The 17,052-nt window shown below is 31.8% G+C and overlaps 2 protein-coding genes across 3 annotated transcripts; one reads left to right on the top strand and one right to left on the bottom strand.

Annotated features, from left to right (window-relative positions):
* Positions 1 to 2,899: 2,899 nt before the first annotated feature.
* Positions 2,900 to 8,870, top strand: LOC112521137 (aspartate aminotransferase, chloroplastic). 2 transcript variants are annotated; one of them, XM_025129833.1, is made up of 12 exons: positions 2,900 to 2,978; positions 3,910 to 3,981; positions 4,146 to 4,223; positions 4,941 to 5,135; positions 5,302 to 5,340; positions 5,426 to 5,515; positions 5,611 to 5,719; positions 5,809 to 5,918; positions 6,316 to 6,459; positions 7,047 to 7,213; positions 8,085 to 8,349; positions 8,480 to 8,870. In XM_025129833.1, exons 2-12 carry the CDS (start codon positions 3,910 to 3,912, stop codon positions 8,609 to 8,611), a joined length of 1,401 nt encoding a protein of 466 aa, XP_024985601.1. In that variant the 5' UTR covers positions 2,900 to 2,978; the 3' UTR covers positions 8,612 to 8,870. The 2 variants fall into 2 exon arrangements, with proteins under 2 accessions (XP_024985601.1, XP_024985602.1); XM_025129834.1 differs by lacking the exon at positions 4,146 to 4,223 and having other exon boundaries at positions 2,923 to 2,978; positions 8,480 to 8,722.
* Positions 8,871 to 8,971: 101 nt separating this feature from the next.
* LOC112521319 (probable receptor-like protein kinase At1g80640) lies at positions 8,972 to 12,649 on the bottom strand. Its single transcript, XM_025130099.1, has 10 exons — positions 12,262 to 12,649; positions 11,698 to 11,868; positions 11,331 to 11,581; positions 11,122 to 11,254; positions 10,963 to 11,026; positions 10,772 to 10,868; positions 10,344 to 10,443; positions 9,556 to 9,674; positions 9,368 to 9,457; positions 8,972 to 9,257 (listed from the first exon to the last, which is right to left on the bottom strand). Exons 1-10 carry the CDS (start codon positions 12,419 to 12,421, stop codon positions 9,102 to 9,104), a joined length of 1,341 nt encoding a protein of 446 aa, XP_024985867.1. The 5' UTR covers positions 12,422 to 12,649; the 3' UTR covers positions 8,972 to 9,101.
* Between the last annotated feature and the right edge of the window lie 4,403 nt (positions 12,650 to 17,052).

Below are 17,052 nucleotides of genomic sequence, written 5' to 3'. Positions count from 1 at the left end.
TAGGGATACAACTATTAATTATACAACCTTGGTAGGTACCCTTACCCTTTGAACATATGTTAAGTACAAAATTATATCAAATAAATATTCATTGTTGTTTGGTTTTATATTATAAATAACTCATGTAAAGATAATTTTGTACATGTAAATACGGTAGCATGGTTGGCGGTATCGAGGACCTCAGTCATCATTAACATCCCCATCTTCGTCTCCATTATTGTTGAAAATAAGATTTTATCCTCATTCTCGTCGGAAAAGTTTTCTATTATTTGTATGAAGTATTTTATAGTATTAGTAGGACTCAACGTTTATTTTGTATTTGAACGTTTAAATTGTACATATGTAATAATAAGTTATAGTATTGTGTGACATAACAACAAATGACTTGAACGTTAATATACTTGTTATTAAGAACTTGAAAACCAAGTTCGAGAAATTGAATATATATATATATATATATATATATATATATGATGTCAAATTTTTTTATTTATATTATATGTAATAATTATATAAAACAAAAGGTTATGATAAAATATATTTTATAATTTATAAAGCATTTTGAACATGACTACAAAAGTAAAGTTTATTAGCTCAAAAAATATTATTGAATTACATTTTCTATAAAAGAAAATTTTCTCTAACTATATATTAAATTAATTAATAATTTTCCATATATATATATATTAATTAATAATTTTCCAAAAATATATATTAATTAATAATTTCTTAAAAAATATATATTGATCAATAATAATCAATAACAATAAATAATTATGACATTATTGGATGAAGTGACAAAAAGCTTGCTTATATCAAACTAAACGACAAACTTATTATTTTCAAACGTAATTCTGATTTAGATAAAAGAAATAGAAATTTATTGCTTGCTTGGGTAATTTAATTTTTTTTATCTATATTATATTATAAAACATTTGACAAAAATTCTTAAAAATCATTTTTATGCTTGAAGTACTGTTTATTAATGCATATTACTTAATATTCAAAGTTACAAGAAATTTTGCATAAGTACAACTTATTAAAACTCCATTTTTAAATTTGTATAACTAACTACAGATAAACATAATCAAATACAAAATAAACATTCATTTTAAATATAGAAAATTTAAATTATAATTAAGATAATCATTGAGTTCTAGCAAAAATTTTAATTATTATCTTTATAAAATGTTATATTATTAAACTAAAAATAAATTATTTCATTATTAAACTTAAATTAAAATTTAATAAAAATAAATTAAAGAAATTACATAAAAAGTGAAAAATTTTAGATAGTTGATTTGATACTAACATTGATATATATATTTTTCAAAATTTTATGATATTTTCAAATTTATATTTTATTCAAAAACAAAATCATTATTGTTTTCTTAAAAACACATAAAATGGTATCATAACATCAACAAAGACAAAGAATGAAATAAAATATTACAATCGAGATGTATTTTGATGCATTGTGCAAGTACCTTTCTAATATTAATATAAATCCCTGGATTTTTTAAATGAATTTCCGAAAACAATTTTTACAAAATGAGTAAAACAATAATAGTATGTAAATTAAAAGATCTTATATATTATTTTAACACTTATATTCTTAAAATTTAAGATTTTAATAAATTTTACAATTACAAATGGCAGCATTTTCATATATTTTGGATGGGTCACTTTTTTTTAATCAATTAAAATATTAGTATTAACTTTGTTAACCAATTTCAACCGTCAACATCTTTAATCAACGACATATAGTAATTCAGTTTTTTTAAAATAATTAACGGGAGTAAATATACATCATATATCTCCTTCATATGAAATAGTATCCATATCCTGATATTACGGGAACACGAAATGGAAGCTTAGGGAGAAACAATTTCAATGACACGTATCATTGATCAACAATGTTCATACATCAAACAATGTACACAACTAAACCAGTTTCGAATACAAAATTATAAGTGTCATATTCAAAACAATGTTCGTATGTGAACCGAGGTCATGCATGAATTCAGTGTTTATAAATGAACCATATAACAATTTAAACACCTCATAATGCAACATTTTACCCGGTGAATAAAAGTGACCAGTAAATTAAGATTGTTTGTAAGTGTTAAGAGTTACATACCTTTAACTTGTTAACACTTGAAACATGTTCATAACTACTACGAATTCTAATAGAACTGTTTATAGCTACTATTAAGTATTTCTTGATTAACCATCGATGGTATGTTGAAAACGATGGAACTTATTTTGAAAAAAAAATCACTAAAAACAAACCAAATTAATAGCCTCTTATAAATTATCTATAAGATAACTAAGGAGACCGTATAAGAAAACAAACTTATAAAACTACCCTCGATACATATAAATCAAACTCAGTTATTTGATCTGATTAATAAATTTATGTTAACGAAATTAGACCTATATTTTGGATATATGAAACTTATCGTAGTATATGTTTGCATAAATTTTGTTTATTATGTTTTTTTTGAGACAGTCCAAAAATTTCATTATATTAATCATAAGGGTAGTGTCTGATTGGTTTGAGTTTGGTTCCAAAGGTCACAAGTATGAGGAGGTCTCAAATTCAAATCCAAGGAGGAATAAAAATCCCCTTGTGGCCACGGAAGTTCAAATGCGGTGACTTCGGACTATCTGCAAAGCAAGTGATCGTCTTGAGATTAGTCGGCTCACATAGCGGATTGGATATTCAGGTTAATAAAAAAAATTCATTATATTTTGAAATGCTTTAAAATATTTTAAAATTTTATTTATTCATACTTTACACAAAAACAGTGATTAATGCCCACAGCAATTTTTTAAAGTGGATTGAATCGAGGAACAGATATAAAAGAGTTCGATTTGCATCAGTCTTTTTGCCTCTCGTTTGCATCGCTCACGCCCTATTCTTCATCTTCATCGCCATAGTCAAATCACTCTCTCTCTCCGTCGGAATCTCACAGGTAAGCTCTCTGTCTCTCCCTCTCTTATGCGTATATTTATTTTATTGTATCGTTTTCATGTAAATGTGGCCAGTGATTCTTCCTTGATTTATCTAAGTGGTAAGGGTTTGAACAGTTCTCGTTCGATTCAATTTCTGGTCATGAAAATTTTCTGCTTCATTATGTTGTTCATGTTCTTTTGATTCGTTGCCATTTTCAACAAAATAATCTGTCTGGTTGGAATTTCGAAAAAACAACTCCATGAATTGATTCGAACAGAGTCGTATCCAACGGATCGCTATCGTCATGCTTTGATTTATTCAGTTTAGCTTATAACTACGCATATTTAATTTGAACACTTTGGTTTAGTACTCAATTTCGTGTTAGAAATTTTTTATCTTCACATGATATCTGCTACACGCACTGTTCGTTTAAAGATACAAGCATCTTGATGTATGGTGGTTACACATTACTAGAGTGTAGCATTTCAATGCATGCTGTGATGGTTGTGATTCTCAAAAAATATTTTTTTGACATTCTCCTTCTATTTGTAAGTATATGTTTGTGGTTGCATCACTTGATCCGGAAGCTTTGTCTGCCGCTAGTTGAGTAAGATGCAGTTCTTGATCAATTGTTGCTTGTAAACATATCGAAACCTTTATATTCATTTAATAGGACAGAAGATTATAAAATGGTCTTATTTCAAGAAATGTGCCACGATTTATGCATATATGCACATATTGAATATCTGATTATTTAGGATTTAATTTTGTACCTGGTTATAAAGTGTGTGGTTGTCTTATTCCAAGTATCTCAAGTTGATTCTACTTTTCAAACTGAATTTAGAAGAGACCACAGATGACTGTGCTTCAATTAAATTGTATTTTAATTTATGTAAGATCTACTGAAGCTACCCAATTGGTCACTCAGCTTCCTTCTCTATTTGATTCAGATGGCTTCGGCATCGCTTTCGTTCCCATCAGTCTCTCCGTCTGCTGCCCCGTCTTTGCAAGACAAGTGCAAGGTTATTGTTGATCTCTTTTATTTGTCTCAGTGTATCAAAGACTTGTAAATGAAACAGTAAAAGATCAAATCTTGACCATTAGCTTTCTGAGGGGTAAATTAACAGTTCTGAAGATTTCAAAGAACATTATTAATCTAAGAAAGGTCGTTTTGTTGGTTGATCAGAGCAAAATGAAGTCTGGAAGCTCTTTCCAAAGTGCTCTCTTTGGAAAGGAAAAACGACCCCTCTCTATGAAAACAAAGGTATATAATTGTATTGAACCTGGTTAAATATGAATATGTTTTGATTTTGGAAGTACATATATGCACAGGAAAAAATTATGTAAATGAGGAAACGGTCTCCCCTTTTATATTCCCTACAGCATGTGTTCACTTGACTGTCATGCATCCCACCAACCTGAAGGTTGTGGGTTTGTCTCACAAAAATATTATTGTGTGTAATTTGCCATATGCTAAAAACTTTTGCATGAGGTTCAAGTGGTGCCTGTTTGATTTTTGATGTGTTTCTGGTATGGGGTGAGTGAGAGGGTGTTTCTCCATTGAAATATATCAGGTTGAAGCAAGTTCTTGCTTATGGTGCAGAAGTAAACATAATATTAGTTATTTTATTTACCAAGGATGTCAATTTGTTGCTGGTGGACGTCAAATATCAATATGATACTTGCTATATAAATGACTTGCAGGGGTTTCTATGCCTCTATTTAGCAGAGCTGTTTATCTTAGAGCTGTGTACCACTTAAATAAATAAATAATGTTCACTCTTCGCTTAGTAACAAATGCCTTTCTCCAATTGATAGAACTTTGATACTTTGGGGATTTTGGTCATCAGTAGGTTGTTTGTTTGTGCCTTTTATTAATTATATGTTGTGGGGAGAAAGTGACAACAGCCGTTCATGAGTCATGACCATGTTCCAGCTAGTCTCAGTTTATCTGATATTTAGCTGTATATCTTATTTGCAGTCTAATGGTCGTATAACGATGGCTGTAGCTGTTAATGCTTCACGATTTGATAACATTACAATGGCTCCTCCCGATCCTATTCTTGGAGTTTCTGAAGCATTCAGAGCTGACACTGATGAGATGAAGCTCAACCTTGGTGTTGGAGCATATCGTACGGAAGAACTTCAGCCCTATGTGCTCAAAGTTGTCAGAAAGGTAATATGCTTCACTCTTTTGTTATTGGTATTTCATGTATTCACATGTAAGTGTTCTTTTCTTTTTGGGCTTTTCACCGTACTTGATAAGAAGTGAGGTTTGGATGCCAAGAATATTATCTGCTTATATGAGAACTACATAATAGTGCTGGAATGTTGTGTTGCAGGCTGAAAATCTTATGCTAGAAAGGGGAGAAAACAAGGAGGTACTTTTTAATGCTTAAACAAATGCATTGGTGGGACCTACTATTGTTTTTAACGGGTTTCTTTCACTTGATTCACCAAACGCAGTATCTTCCTATTGAAGGTTTGGCTGCATTCAACAAAGCCACAGCTGAATTGTTGTTTGGAGCAGATAATCCAGTCATTCATGAACAGAGAGTATGATTTAGGAGTTGTTTTTTCTTTTTAAAGTAAAAGAATTTAGGATTCATGTTTTCATCTGGTTAGTGGCACCTCTCTCTATACAATTGCAGGTTGCCACCATTCAAGGTCTTTCAGGCACTGGCTCCCTCCGAATTGCTGCAGCACTAATTGAACGATACTTCCCTGGAGCAAAAGTTCTAATATCATCTCCAACTTGGGGTGCAGATTCTATCCCCATGTTCAATTTATGTGTTCAAATCTTTTGAGTAGGAGAACTGATATTTGGTCGAAAAAAATCATATCTGCAGGCAATCACAAGAATATTTTTAATGATGCTAGAGTTCCTTGGTCTGAGTATCGGTACTATGATCCAAAAACAGTTGGCCTAGATTTTGATGGGATGATTGCAGACATAAAAGTAATGTCTATCTCATTCTTCCTCTTCTCTATAATTCTTTACCAGTGAATATCATTTTTATCTTTTAAGAAATTTCTAACTACAAATGTATTTTACCCAATAAAGAGAAAAAGCTTGTTCACAAATGTGAGAAGTTTGGTATTCGTGAATCCACGTCTTTTAATTCAATGATAAGTTTTTCTTTTCCGGCTCCCAACTTTGCTGTATGGATTTTTAGTAATCACTTCTTCCTTTAAGCATATGGTTCACTAAGCTACCATGGCCCATTAGCAGGGGACTACCAAGTCGATGTTCATCCATCTTTCAGATAGTTGTATTTGTCACGAGAGTTCCCATTTCTAGTCTAGTTGACTTTTGACATCAGTATCTGAAATGATAAATAAATTTATCCATTCAGGCAGCTCCCAACGGATCCTTCGTGCTTCTTCATGGATGTGCTCACAACCCAACAGGCATTGATCCAACTCCTGAACAGTGGGAGAAAATTGCTGATGTCATTCAAGAGAAGAACCATATTCCATTCTTCGATGTTGCTTATCAGGTTTGTTCTTTCTCTTTTATGGTCTTCCCTTGCTTACGTTAATGCTAATATTTTTAGGTCTTCAAAATGAGATACACGCCATCCTTTCATCCAATCGTCAATTAGAAAATTCCATGCAACTGTTCAATTTCTTGTCCGAATGATATCTGTTCAAAACGTTTAACTTTAATGTCTTGAAAGTTATGTTTCTTAAACCAAGTGGTTAAGGCCTTATGGATTGTCTTAATGATTATGTAATAAAAAGTGTGCAGCACTTGATTGCAATAATGATGGACGAAATCTATGTTGAACAATCCTACAATCATATATCCTCAATAGAAAAAGGATCGATAATTGACTTGTCATTGTTGAATGAAATGTCTTTTCCACTTCAAAATTGACTAGAAATATTTTTATTTCTGTGGAGAAAATTGAAACACTTGAATTCACTATATAGAGGGTACCGTATTAGAAACATTTTGAAACTTAAAGTCGAATAACAGTCATTCAATTTGACTTCTAAGAGTACTACTTTGCATCACTAAAACCAAAAAATGGGCTCTTCTTTTCACAATGGATGGAGTACTGAATCTCATGATATTATGCAGGGATTTGCTAGTGGAAGCCTAGACCAAGATGCATCGTCTGTGAGGTTGTTTGCTGCCCGTGGAATGGAGCTTCTAGTTGCACAGTCATATAGTAAAAATTTAGGTCTTTATGCTGAGAGGGTTGGGGCAATTAATGTCTTATGCTCGTCAGCCGATGCAGCTGTGAGGTATGCAACTGACCTAATATATATGTCGTTTATTGGCAGCATTGCCCCTAGTCCATAGTATAATACCCTATTACAAATGCTATTTTTTTTTATATTTCTGTTTCGTGATCAGCCAATACACATAACTATATAGGGCTTTCTTCGGTTATGGTTCAGTTATCATATATTTGTTTTTGTCTAGAAAAAATGAGATCATTGCGTCAGGTTTATTTTTCAGACTTGGTATCAGGTGTGGGATGATTCAGTCTGTTCAGTCATGCTATCTCTGCATTTATCTTTTTCAGTTTAATAAAATTAAAGAAAAAATCTCTATGACGAGAATGAAACTAGGAAAAGGAAATTCTCAAGTGATGTACTTATGATTCATTTTTGCCCTACTCTCTGCCAGTTCATCTAGCCTCTCAACTAGTTTCAGAGAAAAGGCTTGTTATTTTTTCGTTCATCCAAGGACCTAGAGTCGCTCTCTGTCCCACTAAAATCTCAACTGTTAAAAGAAAATTGTTTTACCATCAACCAAATGTCTTAAAAAACCTTCAGTAACAAGAAAATAGGGGAATCTTGTTGACCAAAATCATAAATTCTTTGTAATAATGACGATAAGCAAGTAAATTTGCAAGTTTCCAAAAGGAAATTGTTCTAATTTTGCATGAGAGAAGGGAGCAGCATCCAGAAAGTATTAGCTAGACCAAGTAGCATCAAAAGTTAGCTGAATTGTTTTATAACAGTTGTATCATACTCACAAAATCCACACGTCTTTATAATCGAAGATCTTAGTTTACTTGGTATCTTCTTTATCCAATTATATGATGCTTAAACGTTACAAACACAATCAGCCTACAGGAAGTAACTAGTGTAATTTCTTTGCATGCAGGGTGAAGAGCCAGATGAAAAGAATTGCCAGGCCGATGTACTCAAACCCACCCGTTCACGGGGCACGTATTGTTGCTAATGTTGTAGGAAACCCAGATTTCTTTAACGAGTGGAGAGAGGAAATGGAAATGATGGCGGGAAGGATCAAAAGTGTGAGGCAAAAGCTATATGACAACCTCTGTGCTAAGGATAAGAGCGGAAAGGACTGGTCTTTTGTTCTTAAGCAGATTGGCATGTTTTCTTTTACCGGTCTGAATAAAGCTCAGGTAAAGTTCAATCGAAATCTTGGCTCCTAAGTCATTAAAATATTATGCTATAGAATTCATTTCTTGATTTTGTTAAAAGTACGTTATTTTAGGGGAAACTCTTATCTGCTTGGTTTTTATTGTTTGGCAGAGCGATAACATGACAGATAAATGGCACATTTACATGACAAAAGACGGAAGAATATCCTTGGCCGGTTTATCTGCTGCGAAATGTGAGTATCTTGCCGATGCCATCATTGATTCGTACCACAATGTGAGCTAGAAAGCAATCATTACAAGTTCGAAAGACATCATCAATAATTTGAATGACAGGTGAGGCTTGTTCATTCTGTCTGGATATAATTTTGCAGAAAATGTTGTAACTTTGTTTTGGTACAAAACCCTTGTAGCTGAATATACTAGCCCTGTTTCTTCCCTTTGGGTTAGGGAAGGCATATGTTGACCGCAGGAGTAAGTAGTGGCCAGACTTGCAATAATTAACAGGATCTTGAAAGTTATCGAATTTTATTAGTTTACATTTATTTTTGCATATCTCTGTCTTTCTAAGTGATACGGTGGTAGTCGCACTTTTGAAACATGATTAGGATTTCATTGGTGTGGATATTCACATCTTTTGTCCAAATTGATCATTTATGCTTCTTGATATGAATGATTAAAATTGGACAAATGTTATCAAAACATTTACGAGATGTAAGTATACGATTAGAGAAATAATTACATCTTTATCTATTTTGACTTCAAAAACTCTGGGTTCATGGCTCAAGTGTTGCTGCAACCCTGTTTTCTGCAACTCTTAGAGTCCCTCCAAGTTCGACCGGCACGAGAGGAACAAGGGAATGTAAGACGTCGGTTATCAACGGCCGGTAGCCCGGTTCTGGTTGAACACACAGCACAGCTACAGCAGCCACCTACACACCACACACGTTTTCTTTAGCATATTTTAAAGTCTTTCACCGTAATGCATTAATGGTTTGTACTCTACAACCGATGAGTTGTACAGAAATCATCCTTTACGTACTTGATACAAGTGTTTAAGATCCATTGTGTCCCTGATCACTGGATCTATGACACTCGGAAGCTTTGATCTGTCTGTTAGTTGTGGCATAGCCTGCAAATTTATGGAATCAACAAGCTCAGTTCCACAAGTCGTAAAATACCATTAATATAGTGTCAACCATATTCTTATGGAGCAAATTAAAAACCAACCCAAGTGACGATGGATTGGCACTCAGATGGTGCTAGTTTTTCGACAGGCCGCCTTTTGAGTAGAAGCTCTAAGAGTACAACTCCAAATGCGTAGACGTCACTTTTATCCGTCAGTTTCCCTATAACATGAACAACAGCAGTTTCAGATGTAAAAAAGGTAATGCTTTATAATAGAGATCATAAATCTAAACAATGGACTTTTTGGGTCATCTGTTTTTTTTTTTTTTTTCTCTTTTCTGTTGAACACTTTTCAAGTTTATTTTGGAATTTAGAAATCATTTCTAATTCTGTAAATTGTGAATTTTCATAATTTCTTTTACGGTAAAAGAAAGTGTAGAAAGGGTAAGGGTTGCCCTCTTTTGCAGATCTGAAATCCACAAATCCAGAGCAATGTTGGTAGTTGATTTGTAAATTATGCACGATAAGTTGTACAATTGCTCTGGATTGCAAATTTCAGCTCCAAAAGAAGAAGAAAATTAACTGAAAGAAGAGTTGGATCCTTCCTTCCAACCTCTTTAAAAAGTCTCCCCAACCAACCCTTTTTTGTTTCTATGTCTGTACTTTTAAATAAGTGAAACCCACATAAATTGTGTTTGTTTAATTTTACTGAGGTTGAAATTTCAAAACTAGTAAAACGCGATTTTTGATTTTCTTTTAAAAACTCCATCTAATTTAAATTATACGGTATTGCCAAAATGCATTTGATTTTATTGTCGAAAGTACATTGTAATTTTGTAACAGAAAATGTAAAAGGAAACGTAGGTTTAAGATTAGTTAATCATACGTACCCTCTAAAAGATACTCAGGAGCTACGTAACCCATCGTCCCGGAAAGCTTAATGTTTTTGGTATTGGCCCCATTCATCACGGCGAGACCGAAATCCGAAAGCTTTACCACAAATCATCAAGAAGAGTGAGTGCTTGCATCATACCAGAGTTGAGTTCAGGTGAAAACAAGTGAAGGGTACCCTTTATAATGTGTGGAAGTTTGTAGACAAAACTGTAAAGATATCTTTATATTGTGTGAAGGCTATAACGTAACCTTCACAACACATATTTAAAGATAATATTGCGGTTACAATCTTCACAAAATACAAGGATATCTTGTTATGATAAATGTGAAAATTTCTCACATGATCCACACACAACCCCCCTCTCTCTCTATATATATATACACATAGAGAGTGTGTGTGTGTATATATGATGATTACTAGTACCTTGGCATTGAAATTTGAATCCAGAAGGATGTTAGATGATTTCATATCTCTATGAATCACAGATGGTTTGCAGTGCTCATGTAAATATTCCAATCCTCTGATCAAAAACCCGAAAATTAGTTTAAAAAAAGAGACTCGAACAATTTGCTCTCATAAATGTAAGACAATAAAAGCTACGAAAGAAGCCCCACCTTGCTGTATCTAGAGCAATTTTCATCCGGCAATGCCACGTTAAATTGGATCCACAAGAAGGTCCTATAACGACACCATTCACATTAAATTCTCGTACACATGACGTCAATGCGTATTAGGTAATATCAGTCATTGAAAAAGGTTTGAAAATGGCTCACCGTGTAATTGAGTTTCTAAAGAACCATTCTGCATCAGTTCATAAACAAGTAGTTTGGTTTCATCATGAACACAATATCCCAACAAGCTAATTATATTCGGATGTTGGATTTTACTCAATATATCAATCTCTGTCTGCAAAACCCGAATCACAAATTCTCAAGAACGAATCTTAAAGATCAAGAAACACATTAATGGGATTGAAAGTAACCTGGAATTCTTTGATGGCGGAGATATTTTGATTGTCTAGCCTCTTGACAGCAACCAATAAGTTATCTTCGAGCTGAGCTTTATACACACATCCGAATCCCCCTTCACCTAATATCTCACTTTTGAAATTGTTAGTCGCTGCTTCTAGTAAGTTGTAATCCATAACAGCCACGGATTTCTTTTCGCTACTCGGTTTCAAAGTGCTATTAGTTATACCAATGAATGAAGTCAATGGAAATCCTCTCAATGAATCTTGAAAAAGAAAAAAACATAAAAATGGGTAAGAATTGTGGAAATGTATCAAGAAAGGTTCATTAATCAGAAATTATCAAGACCCAGAATTTTGATTTCTGGGAAATCGTCTTTACCTAATTTCTTGGCATTAATTTTGGTAGATTTGTACATTTTCTTTCTGCGGCAAATCCACAAACAGATTAAGGGCAATAAGATGATTCCCATCAAAGATGAGGCTGCAATGAGACCAATAACAAGCTTTTTGTTTGAATGCGTTTCGTGACTTGGGATATCCACATGAGTTCCTGATCCAATTGTCCAATTTAGCAAACATAATCTTAGCTAAATAAGTGAAGTTCTAAAAAATTAAGCAAGAAACCCAAACGGGAAAATTAACTATAAACTTGAAAACCTGTCGAACATCATTGAATTGAATCCGACGAATAAAATTTCCCCTCACGGACCAAATACAACGGAATTGAGCGGGTTTTTGAGATACATAAAAGTCAATGAATTTCTGTTGAGGATCAAAAGATTTGAAATGGGTATCATAGAAGATGAATAAAATAGTTGCAGAGTCCAATGTTTTTTTTTTTGAAATCTCATAACCCTAGTAACCAAGGCCCAGTGGCATTACATACAGACAGACAAATACATACATATATATATATATATAGAGAGAGAGAGAGAGAGAGTACCAGGAGAGAAGTTCGCCATTGGAGAGATGGGAGCAACAGCAGGTGAAGATTCATGAACAGAGATAGCAGAAACTAAGATCAACTTGTTGGGTCTGGCATCAATGGCGATAATTTGAAAATTCAAACTCAAAATAAACAGAAACCCAACCAAAATTTTCATACCCTCTCTCTGTATCTCACTAGTCAACGGCAATACATGAAAATTTGAAGGAAATGGTTATTGGATCTTGCAAGCTGTGTGTTTAAAAAATTGAATCTTGATTGGTGTTTGAAAAGACAGAAAATTTGGTTATGGGGTAGAGTGATGGAGGATGGTGGTACAAATGAAGATTAAACCATGGATGGATTTGCAGATTTTGGTGACGGAAGTAGGGAAGAGACACTAAAACCAAAGCTACTTTCTTGGATAGAATGGAAATAGGAAGATGTTCAGATGTTCCAAGAAAAGGAAGATTTAATAACATTTATGTTTTCGAAATTACGATCTATGGGGAATTTAATTAAAATATTGACTTATTTTTCTGGTAATTTAAATTGTTTTTTTTAAATAAATTATAATTGATTTTAGTAAACATTAGACTAAACATTGCTTTTGATCTCTTGAGTTTTTAGTGAAATTGAGATCTAAAGTATTTTTGGAAAAAGTCAATAATTCAATTTTTCGTTATTCATGTTTGGATTTCGTTTTGAAAATGAGATTTGACCACTAACATTGTTAAAGATCTTCATTAACGCCACGTGTAAAATCATACAACTTATGTTTTCTTATGTTTTAAATTTCAGGTCCCATTTAAAGAAATCATTAAACCTTAGGGACTAAAAGTGAAGTTAGAGTAAACTATAAATTTGGTTCACAAGGTTTGTCAAAATCACACTTTTTATCTCTAGAGTTTCGAAATTACAAAATGACTGTTGTGGTCTGCAAAAACGTTTGTATTTGACCACTCAATCAGTCCCTCTAACAATCGTTAAACTTTTTTGTTAAATGAGGAGTATATTCGTTCTTTTATTAATTCTTTTTATTTGTTATCCAAACAAAATTGATTTTCGTCAATATTGTTTTTGATTGGGCAAAAGACAAAAATATAATAGAAAGATTCTTATTTAATGAAATTTTTTAACGACAGTTAGAGGGAGTAATCAAGTCCAAACGTTTTTATAAATCACAATGACTATCTTGTAATTTCGAAACTGTAGGAACAAAAAATGTTGTTTTGACAAGCTACAAGGACCAAATTAACATTGTACTCTCGTTGTTTAAAAAAATATAATTTTTGATATGACGTTTAATTTAACAAACAATGTTTACTACTGTGTTCATAAAGTTACAAGGTTCACATGGTGTTGATAAGTTATAGATTTAGTTTTATTGATTTAGTTGGTGTTCATATAATGTTCACAAACTATGCCGGCTCTAGATTTAAAGTGTATTCACATGCTATAACAATAATTTTAAGAAATTGTTCACAATGTGTTCACCTATTGTGTACATTCAATTATGGGTGTACATATGTATTATGAACAGATGAAAGACGAGAGAAAAAAATGGAGATAGAAGAAAGGAAGAAGGGGGGTTTTATGTTATATTAAATTTTATTTTTCAACTAATTTTTTATGGCCTAAAACAGATATCACAAATTTCATAAATCTCAAAAGAAGACCCTCTCACAATGTGGAAAAATATATAAAGATTTATAAGTAAAAGTCATTGATGATTAATAATATGATAAATACTCATGTTGAATATCGTACCATATATTCATTATAATTTATGATCAGGATTCTTAATCAAATGTATTATATCAAATAAATATTTTTGGAAAAAGAAAAGGATTCATGTGTGAATACTATAGTATAGAGTGGAGGAATTAGAGCATCCGTGAATTGTATAGGTACCCAAAATTTCTAATTAATATTAATTAATTCAATAATAAAATACAAAGTTTGCATTGCGATTAAAAAGAATGGTTGGCCAATTGTTTAGCATTCCATTCAAAATATTATCCACGAGCTTAAAGAAGGTCAACTAACAAAACCTAATCCAAACTTATTTCTTTTACAAAATTAATTAAATAAAGACTATAAGGTTTAGTAAGTAATCATTTGATAGCTATTACATGTTGAGAATCACCAAAACAATTTTGGAAAGACAATATTTGAAAATCAACATATAAACAACAATTATCGTATCAAACCTTGTTTTGTTGCACCATACAAATAAGACAACCAAACTCATCGCATCACAAGGATGGGATAACCCTATTTCATCACATCAAGCAGATGTGATAACACATCTTGTTGCACCACAAGGATGCGATCACACCATCGTGTCGCATCAAACAGATGCAATAAACACTACTTGTTGCACCATACAGATGCGGTAAACACCACTTGTCACACCACACTGATATGATAACTCATTTCGTCGCATCATATTGGTGTGAGAACACCATTTTTTCGCATCACATTGATCCGATATAATCAAATCATCGCATCACACTGATGCGATAACAATACACATACGATCACAATTTCATCTTTCACAAAACCGTTGAGTATGTCACCCATATTTCAGTATACTCTGCTCGTGATTATGTCACTCTTATTTCAATATATTCTGCTCTTGATTATGTCACCCTTATTTCAGTATACTCTGCTCGTGATTATGCAACCCTTATTTCAAAATATATCATGCTCCTGATTATGCTACCCTTATTTCAAAATATATTCTGCTCCTGATTATGTCACCATTGTTTCAAAATATATCATGCTCCTAATTATGTCACCTTTATTTAAGACAATTGAAAATACAACATCATAACCCAAATATGCTAACAAATAGCAAATAGTTACGTCCGGAGACACCAAATTCGAAACCCCAAAAAGGTTCCTTACCGAAAGCATTCCAAATAAAGCTTTTGAAATAAAAACTCATCCTGAATCACAAATAGATAGTAGTAGACTTTAATCAGCAACAAATTCATATCATAAACACGTAATCTTCTTTTTCTGTTTGCTCAAACCAGGGACCAAAAAATATCTCACAGACTTTCTTTTCATTTTTTTTCTTATCCCAAAGTAGAAAGAAAAAGAAAACAAAACATATATATATATATATATATATATATAGCAGTGACAAATGCAAACCACCAATATTTGTAAAAATTGTGCAAATCACCCTCATCCGTCGATTTCATTGTTTAATCTTATAAAAAAAGTTTATGAAATTATTTCATATAATATTTTTTTTGATGAAGTTGTTTCATATATGATTATGAAATTGTTTTATATGATATTTATTAAATTTTAATAAAACTGTTTCATTTATTTCTCTAAAATTAATATAATTAAGATGATAATATCTATGATTAACACCTTTCACAATAAAGAAGAATTAATCAACCTCTCATAATTAAAAAAAATAAACAAAATAAAAAATTATGATTGATTTAATAAAGTTTGTACGATTTATACAAATAATGTGGTTTACAAAGTAAATATTCTTTCTCTCTCTCTATATATATATGTATATGTATGTACGGGAGATAAAAACTTTATACCAAATATCCAAAACACACCCGTTAATTTTACATAACTTTTCAAAAACAACCTCAAACTTCCAAACCAACAAATCTGATTATAACAATACACACATTTAATACATCAAATTTTATAAGCATATGATGAAAAGGTCAATAACTTTTTATGTAGGGTTAACGATGTGGTCTAGTAAGATCAAATTTCGATGACAAATTATGGAAGTACCAACTTTGGCAATTGTAGGGTAGCTAATTTTTTGAGGTTTTTTAAACTATGTTTGAATGTCAAAAAGTTAACTTATTTGAACTAATAATCAAATATCTATTGAATATATTGATTTGACAAGTTAAAATTTGTCCTTAAACCTATTTATTTTAATGCCATGAAAATAAAAAAAGCAACATCAACAAAATTAAAGAACATGGTTTCAAATTATGAAGGAGCAATGTAATAAAATACGTAATTAAAATATGATGTGTACTACTTTTTTATAACATGTTAGTATACCACAATTATTATTGTTACATATTCTCTTTTTTAATATTAAATAAATGATTGATGCTTTTGAAAAATTAATATTTAAACTTAAAGTTCAATATCTGTAAGAGTCTCGTAAATCATTAACACATAAATGTATTAAAAATATGTTTTCAAACAGATATCATTTTTGAAAATCTTGGAAGGGAAAGATTTACTTATAATATAACCTGATGGAGTATATCAAATAATTGTCATTTAACAATTAATATATATATTACATATGTGGTTGGGTTCAGGTAAGAAACGTAAGAAGAAATTTTCATCTTTGGGTGCACATTAGGATGATGTGCACCGAGATGAGATGAATCGGATCAAACCCCGAATCAAGTGCTATTCATGGGTGAATTTGAGATTAAAGGTGATCACAAGTTTAGATCCATTCTTACGCTTCTCACCTTAAACTCTCATTTTCACACGATCATTCGCCATTACATATATAGGGTATATAAAAGAACATATTTTAATTATAATCAATCATATTTAATAAAAATATTCTTGCGTTTTTTCAAATAAATATATTCTCGTTTAAACATGTATCTATATCTATCTATCTATCTATCTATCTATCTATCTATCTATCTATCTATCTATATATATATATATATATATAGAGAGAGAGAGAGAGAGAGAGAGATAGAGAGAGAGAGAGGTTGGTTCAAATAGAAACCAACCTTATGGTACAAACTATGGAAACCGATCTTGACCAATCAC

The sequence above is a fragment of the Cynara cardunculus genome, assembly GCF_001531365.2.
Source record: "Cynara cardunculus var. scolymus isolate 2C chromosome LG 11, CcrdV1, whole genome shotgun sequence".
NCBI lineage: Eukaryota > Viridiplantae > Streptophyta > Magnoliopsida > Asterales > Asteraceae > Cynara > Cynara cardunculus.
This window is presented reverse-complemented; position numbering and strand designations above follow the sequence as displayed.